Below are 7,834 nucleotides of genomic sequence, written 5' to 3'. Positions count from 1 at the left end.
AGTTCAAACCCAAATGTGAAAACAAAGACGTAGATTCTATAAGGCTAAAGGCTTTTTATTCCCTGTCTACTTTACATGCAGCGTAACGAAATATTTGGCTTTTATTTATTTAAAATATAGTTATAATGTTAATATTTCTTTTATTTTCTATGCCATACTACTTGCTTGGTGTATCCTGTACGAACATTGAACCAAATTTAGGGAAGGAAAACTATGGAAAAAACCTAGTTGAATACGATAATAACTTTGGTAAGCAAATAAATAACAAGTACCCCGATTAATTACACCAAATCCAATGATAGAATAGATATCGCGTACACGTACGTGTGGGTATAATGTTGTTTTTTCCTTCCCAACAGCTATTTGTGATTTGTTCAAAAAATAATTTATTAATTTATGTTAAAAAACAAAATATTTTGGTTTCTATCCGCTTGAGGCGCTGTTATTCTTCATAGATGTCGCTTCACGTTTGTTTTCTGACACCCGGTCAAGTCTATAGAATTTATCATTTTAAGCCTTCCTAAATTGGTTTTCATTACCCCTCTTAAATTTTATCTACCCATTCTTATCCCATTGTAATGTAGGACCGCCAACATTTTTAAGATTTTGTAAAAGGATTTTGTTTCGTTAAGAGATAGATCAAACCACTCAAGAGATACATCCAGGCAAATTGTTTTAGAAAAGCACCGCAGAGAATAAGCTGATTCTAATCCAGGAACTTCCTTATCATAACCCATATGTACTGACACTAGACCAAAAATAAACTATTAAAAACTTTGTCTTCCAACATCGGCTTTGATGTCCTCTACATTATTAGAACCATTTTTTTTCTTCCAAGGGCGTGGTCAAACCGAGTCACGTGGCAGTACACCAGAGGAACCAAAGCGTATGATGGCCGGCCTAATGTTCAAAGTTGATCGTATTTGAAGTGCCGCAGGCGTGAATTACCGTTCCATTGAGCGTTGGGGTGACCAGTTTATTTATAGCTGGGAGGCGAGCTTTCCACACGATTACTCACGTTACATAGACCACAGGTAACCTAGTTGTGTATTAGAGACTGGCAACTGATTTAAAGTATTTCCTATATAATTGAATGATGGATAGGTAGTTCCCCTATATATTGCAGCCTAGAATTTTGAATAACAATCCCTATATGACTCTACATGCATGCCTGAGACAGATGTTATGCTACTAATGTTATTAATGAGAATGATTGTAAACATGTATGGATGTTTGTTGATGCAGACACTGCTAAATAGATGTAGAGATCCGGTAATAGTCATTTATTCTACTTTTAGTTTCCGTGAATTATTAAGGATTTTATTCGAAAAAGACCATCGCACGGACGAAGCCCCTGGTATAAAGTTACAGCTCTTCCTACGTTTTAATAATATGCATAAAATATTAGTTCTGGCTGATTTCTTGGTAACGAAATTGTGATACCTACTTACTCAGATAATTTAGACTCCCATACAACATACGTTTTTTAAAAGTAGAGATCTCATGGTTAAAGAAGAGTATATTGTACAAAATATAGAATTCAATAATTACACTTTTAATGTGTCATTGCCCTAAACAATATTAAAGTTTTTTGGTTATAAATTATTTTTATAATGAAATGAAAAGACATACATTTATAGATTAATACTATGTATAGAAAAAAGAGCAAGTCATATTGTGGTAACGATCTTAGGAGTTGGGTTGTAAAACTTGAGGTACACGATTCGATTTTCAGACTAATTGTCTGACATGGAAGGAAATAGGTATTCGATTGTTATATAGTTTCGGCTTAGGTCAACTACTTGGGATAAAACTATAAGCTATGTAATTAATGTATTTTATGCGATTAATATATTTTGTACTTACTATTTTCCTATTTGTTATATTTTGTTAATAACATTATTTTATTTAAATTACATTTAATACATTGATATGATTGGATTCGAAGTAGAGCCATAGACATCATATTTGTTTATCTCAAAAGCGCGAGCAACGTATGGACCGGGTATACTTCTTCTTCTTCTTCTTCTTCAGCCTTCATCTACCCATTGCTGAGTAAAGGCCTCTTCCATATTTCGCCAACTAGCGCGGTTTCCGCGGGCTTTCCGCATCCAGTCTTTCCCGGCCGTCCGAATGATGTCGTCGGTCCATCTTCGCGGCTGCCTCCCCATGTTCCTGTGCCCAGTTCTTGGCCTCCATTCTAGTACCTTCCTCCCCCATCGGCCATCTGATGTGCGGCTTATGTGGCCTGCCCATTTCCACTTCCTTCGAGCTATGACTTCGGCTACGTCTCGTAGACTGGTTCTCTTTGCGGATCTCGGTATTGTGCACCATATCCCGAAGAGAAATACCCAACATAGCTCTCTCCATAGCCCTCTGGGTAATTTGAAGTCGATGAATCAGTTGTTTGGTGAGCGACCAGGTTTCAGCACCATATATCATGACGGGGAGGACGCACTGTTCGAATATTCGGCGTTTGAGGTTCAGAGGCAATTTCTTGGCTTTGAGTACATCGGACAGTTTGCCAAAAGCTCCCCACCCTAGTTGGATGCGACGCTTGATCTCGCGGTCTTGTCCATTTTCTCGAGACTCAAAGTTTGGCCCAAGTAGACGTATTCCTCGACTCTCATTATGCGTTGGCCCCCACAACCAGGTATTGAGTGTCGGAATCGTGGCACATAATTTTGGTTTTGAAATATTTATTTTAGACCAACACTAATTGATGCGGAGTACAGCTCTTCTATCATGGTCTGCAAATTCCCGCTGTTGTTAGCAAACAAAATGATGTCATCTGCAAAGCGAAGATGTGACAGATATTCCCCGTTTACGTTGACGCCTCTATCCGACCAATCAATAAGCTTAAATACGTCCTCCAAACATGCTGTGAACATCTTGGGTGACATAGTGTTCCCCTGTCTCACTCCCCTCTTGATGGGCACTATTTTGTCAGGTCATGTAATTTTACTTGAAGGGTTGCCGCCTGGTACGTCTCTTTGATTGCCTGAACGTATCTGCAGTCTACCTGGCATCTTTGGAGAGAGTGTATGACGGCCCAATGTTCTACCGTGTCAAAGGCCTTTTCGAAGTCGATAAAGGCCATTGCGATGGGTTGGTTGTATTCTATACACTTTTCCATTATTTGGCGGACTGTGTGGATGTGGTCAACCGTAGAGAAGGCACTCCTGAATCCTGCCTGTTCCACTGGTTGTGCGGCGTCTAGCCTCGTGGTAACTCGCAACGTTATTACCTTAGTGAAGAGCTTATAGACACGGCTGAGCAATGAAATGGGTCGATAGTTACCAAGATTGGTGACATCTCCTTTCTTGTGTAGAAGTATAACTACCGCATTTTTCCATGTGTCTGGTGTTATGCCTTTAAAACGTGCTTTGTTGAACAACAGCTGGAGTTGTTTCAACACTGGCTTCCCACCCAGGAGGTGTTCGTATGTGACTTTATCCAGTCCAGGCAATTTCCCTTTCTTCATGCGTTTCAGCGCATTCTTGATCTCATACAAACTTACTTCCGGTAAATCCTCCGTATGATGTCTCACTAATTTTGCTCTTGGATCTTTACCAGGTGTAGAAGGTGTTGGTTCGGACACTCGAGAGCTATACAGTTCTGTGTAGAATTTCTCTACGGTCTCCAGTATCCTTCCGCGGTCCGTTGTTAAATAGCCTTCCTCTACAGCAAGTTTCTGGATCTGTTGATTGCCGCGTCTGAGCCGTTTTCTGAACACCTTTGGGCCTCGATGTTTCTCAATGGTGTCAAGGATCAGTTTATGCTTTTTCTGCCTCTGTTCCTTCCTAATAGCGTGTCTTATTCGACTGTTAAGACTATTTAAACCTTGTTGTTCAGATGACGCTAGGAGAAGTTTCCTTTCTTCCAAAAGTGCATTGATTTCAGGTGAGAACCTCTTTGATTTTTGCGCAGGTTTAAGTTCTCTGACTGTATCCTGTATAGCATCGACCGGGTATACATTATTTTTTTAAACTTAAAAATATTTTTTTTAAATTGTCATTTTTTAGAATCCTTTCAAATCGTCATGAATCTACAACCAGTATGAAACGTGCTGCCACCGTAAAAAATCGGCTCAAGAAATTGGACTACAGCAACACGATCTGCTCTGTTCAGTCGCGTAGTCCTATTTAGCCACTATCTCACAGCAAGCTGTAATGAAGTTTCATAATTTGCTGCCGGGTGTCATAGGTTGATTTAGAAAAAAATCACACAAATTTCTTAACTTGGGAACCCACTACATGACGATCGACGAGCACAACATATCATTTGGCAGCGCATTGGCATCTGTTATAGGCAAAAATAAAAATAATATTTTGTTCGATATAATTCTACCCAGTATAAATATTTCTTGGATTTGAAAGAGGTCAAATCTAGAGTTGGTAGATACCTAGCTTTAGTCTTCTCAGATTCTGTGGTGTCTAGAGACCCTAGATGCTTTAAGCCCATGTGCATCTGCTCTCTGCACATATTTCAGGTAAGTAACTTGTTATATCGTAGCTAGCTATTGATAAAATAATATTAGCAATATCACATGTAGTAAATAAAATAGAGTCATCGTGTTCAGGCTCACGTGTTTAATATTTTTTAACAGGTTTAATAAGAAATAATATAAATTACTTATTTTACATAGGTATCTACAATTTACATAGGTAATAAATAACACCAGCATAATAGGAATGTCTCTTGAACCATGCCCACAATTTGTGGATCACAAAATTTTCAACATTTTCTTTTGCCAAGCTAATTACTTATAGCATTTAAAAAGCCATTTTTAAAGTACCATTTCACTACTTATACATAGTCAAATATGTTTAACTTAGAACAATAATTAGTGAAAAGCGTGGTTTTTAATTAGTGTGAGATCAGTATGTGGGTCAGTGAACTTCCCTGCCCTGATGTAGGTGCAGCATGATTCATACGAATATGAACGCGCGCCGTTATGGGAGTAATTAACCGTTGCGCATTATCATTCCGTATTGTCTGAATCGCGTGGAGTCGCAATTTGTGGAGTCGGATTCTTTAAAAAAATTAGAGGGGTAGTAAACACTAGTTATAATCAAGAAACTTCTTTATTCCTTATAACCAGTTTTACGTCCTTGGAGCTGAGTGTGCTAAATAATAAATCAAAAATTAAAAGTTACCTAACTGGTTCTGCGTTTTTCTGATTTAGTGTTTGAATGAATATTATAGCAATATTTATATATAGAAGGTACCTTGGTGTAACTTCATAGCCAATGGGTAAATTGTTACACACTTTGCCGGCTAAACATGATTTAACCGTAATTCATATTTTTACTTTATAATAGTAATAGAATAACACGTACAGAAATATCTTTATCATCTTGTAATAGCATGAGATAACGTAATAAATTTTATAATTTTTAATAAACACTGCTTAGTGCTTTATCATTATAGATAAGAGCAACCTTGGTGAGCCTTGTTTATCGTATTATGCGAAACATCGGACTTTAACAATTAATTTCTCCTCAGACTAATAAAATACGTTAATGATATTGTGAAATCGCATGAATTTAGTAAAAACTGCGCTCAGTCACGAAAACTATAATATCTTAGTGCTGTCTCTGTGTATTCCTGAACGGAACGCGGCCGTGTCACTCCGTCGCGCTGTCAAAATATAAAAAAAAACATGATTGAAGAAGCGAAGAAAAAAACTTTTTTGGGATTTGATTTCAGCACACAAAGAGTACGTAAAAAGTTTTATTCTAACCGTATTTATTATAACCATATTACTTTTTTTTCTTTTATTAATTTCTGCTTTTTATTGATAATTTGCATGAGTAGATATAATCATTTAATAAATCAATAGCTTTAATTGCTTAGCATGTGAGTTTATATTTTTCGATTTATTAAAATATCTTTAATACCTACGTAATAAATTATAATTATTGTAAGTAAATAGAATATTTCTTCACTAATTTCGCACTTTAACTTTCTTTATACATGCTATTTTAGATATTATGATACATAATTTAATATTTAATGATGGAATAATTAGGTACGTAATGTGGAATATTTAATTAGTTTTATATACTTAATTAAATTATTTTTTTTTAATTAAGTATATAAATAGATACATAGATAAATCAGATAAATCAGATACATAGATAAATCCTTTATTTATTTAATTAGGAAAAAAAATCATAATAAGTAGGTGCATATATTTTATGGCAATCTTTGACAATAATATAAACATTTCCTTTGTAATATTACTCTGTTTATAATAATATTCCATATATTGTTGCAGTTAAAAGCCTTAGTAATTGGTGAAGATTACAATGTGCTTCATGAAGCTGATGTGGAGTTTGATGTGGACTTGCCGGAGTTCAGGTGAGATAATACTTACATTTTATGCAAAATTATATTTATGCATGGTATACAAAAATCTGTCTAGTTTGCATACAAAGGAATTCTTGCCCAGTAAATAAGTACTCACGAAAATTATATTAGCATTAATGAGTGCATACTATGTCACAGCACTCACCAGATTTATATACTGTTTATGCAACAAAATAGAGCTTCTAAAAGAGAAAAAGAAAATAAACAACAGCAGGTTTGTTCTGGTTCCCACGGTCTAAATGTGCATAAAGAAATAAAACTATTTGCAGCTAATTTTTAATAAGGTATACAAAGTACATTTTTTTACCTTTAAAACCATACCTTTACACATATTCTTGCAAATTAAATCCCATTCAAAGTACTCATAGTGCTCATTGACTATCATTGTTATGTATGTTAACTTGGTAGTATTTTTACAAATATTTTAACATCAGGACGGCGGGAGGTGTTGTGCGTGGCGAGCGAGGTGAGGTGACGGCACCTCCACTGCTATGGGTCAAGGCCCTGGACATGGTGATGGATCGGCTGGTGGTGGCCGGAGTGGACTTTTCTACAGTAGAGGCTCTGTCAGGTGCTGCACAGGTAAGAATCCAATAACCATATAATTTATTAAGAAATTATTTCATAGTGTTCAAGTAATTTTGATCTCACATATAACATATAAGACAGTAAGGGCCCGTTTCACAAGTTTCAATAAAATTATCTTTGGATGTTTTTATATTAAACAGCACATAATATTTGATTAGCTTATACATTTATGTTTCGAGTAGCATTTATTCAGAAGTTGTGAAACAGTCCCTTAAATTATATAGTACTTTTTAGTGTTTTGTCACTCTGTATGAGATTCAGCATTAGCTTTTGCCTGTGGCTCCACCTGCATAGAAATCTTTTTCCACAATAAATTATTAGTAGTCTCAGAGATTCAGAAGTTATGTAACTTCTCTTATTAGGGAAATAAAAATATTAGTATAATATATGTGAAGCGTCTGCTTATTTACACCTAAATTAAAAAAAAAGTGGTACTATAACCCGAAGCTCATTGATGAATTCATATTAACGAACCATTATTTTGTTCAGTGGTATATTTATATCCAAAATATTAATGTCAACCGCATACCTATATACATCCAACCAGTGACTAAATGGGTTTAGTTAGCTCAAATAAACAGCCAATCTAACAAAAAATATATACAAACTGCTAATAGTAAACCTTGGCAAAGGTAATTGAATCTGTTATAAAGTACCTCAGTTGCTACGTAAAAACGGTAGAATGTATTAACGGAGTTTTTGTAGACAAAAATGACCTTGGCTAGAAAATGTGTGAACTGTGACTAAGGACATTTATTTGAATGCATTATAATGTGAATTACAACTTGAGTTATATTGAGGCTTGTTTGGTGGCAGGAGATCAATTTATATTTGATAGAACAATATATATAATTGTGGCGGTACAATTAGT

At 35.6% G+C, this 7,834-nt stretch overlaps 1 protein-coding gene across 1 annotated transcript; it reads left to right on the top strand.

Annotated features, from left to right (window-relative positions):
* The first annotated feature begins 5,160 nt into the window (after positions 1–5,160).
* LOC119193230 (xylulose kinase-like) lies at positions 5,161–6,987 on the top strand. Its single transcript, XM_037446859.1, has 3 exons — positions 5,161–5,722; positions 6,284–6,366; positions 6,810–6,987. Exons 1-3 carry the CDS (start codon positions 5,666–5,668, stop codon positions 6,970–6,972), a joined length of 303 nt encoding a protein of 100 aa, XP_037302756.1. The 5' UTR covers positions 5,161–5,665; the 3' UTR covers positions 6,973–6,987.
* Positions 6,988–7,834: the final 847 nt, after the last annotated feature.

The sequence above is a fragment of the Manduca sexta genome, unplaced genomic scaffold, assembly GCF_014839805.1.
Source record: "Manduca sexta isolate Smith_Timp_Sample1 unplaced genomic scaffold, JHU_Msex_v1.0 HiC_scaffold_3787, whole genome shotgun sequence".
NCBI classification, from domain to species: domain Eukaryota; kingdom Metazoa; phylum Arthropoda; class Insecta; order Lepidoptera; family Sphingidae; genus Manduca; species Manduca sexta.
Note: the sequence above shows the minus strand (reverse complement) of the source record. Positions and strands in the feature narration are given on the sequence as shown.

Bases quoted from the DNA above. Each gene is read 5' to 3' on its own strand.
- LOC119193230 (XM_037446859.1), top strand. From the start codon at position 5,666: ATGATTGAAGAAGCGAAGAAAAAAACTTTTTTGGGATTTGATTTCAGC. The intron at 5,723-6,283 runs GTACGTAAAAAG...ATATTGTTGCAG, and splicing joins TTGATTTCAGCACACAAAGA to TTAAAAGCCTTAGTAATTGG. The intron at 6,367-6,809 runs GTGAGATAATAC...TTTTAACATCAG, and splicing joins GTGGACTTGCCGGAGTTCAG to GACGGCGGGAGGTGTTGTGC.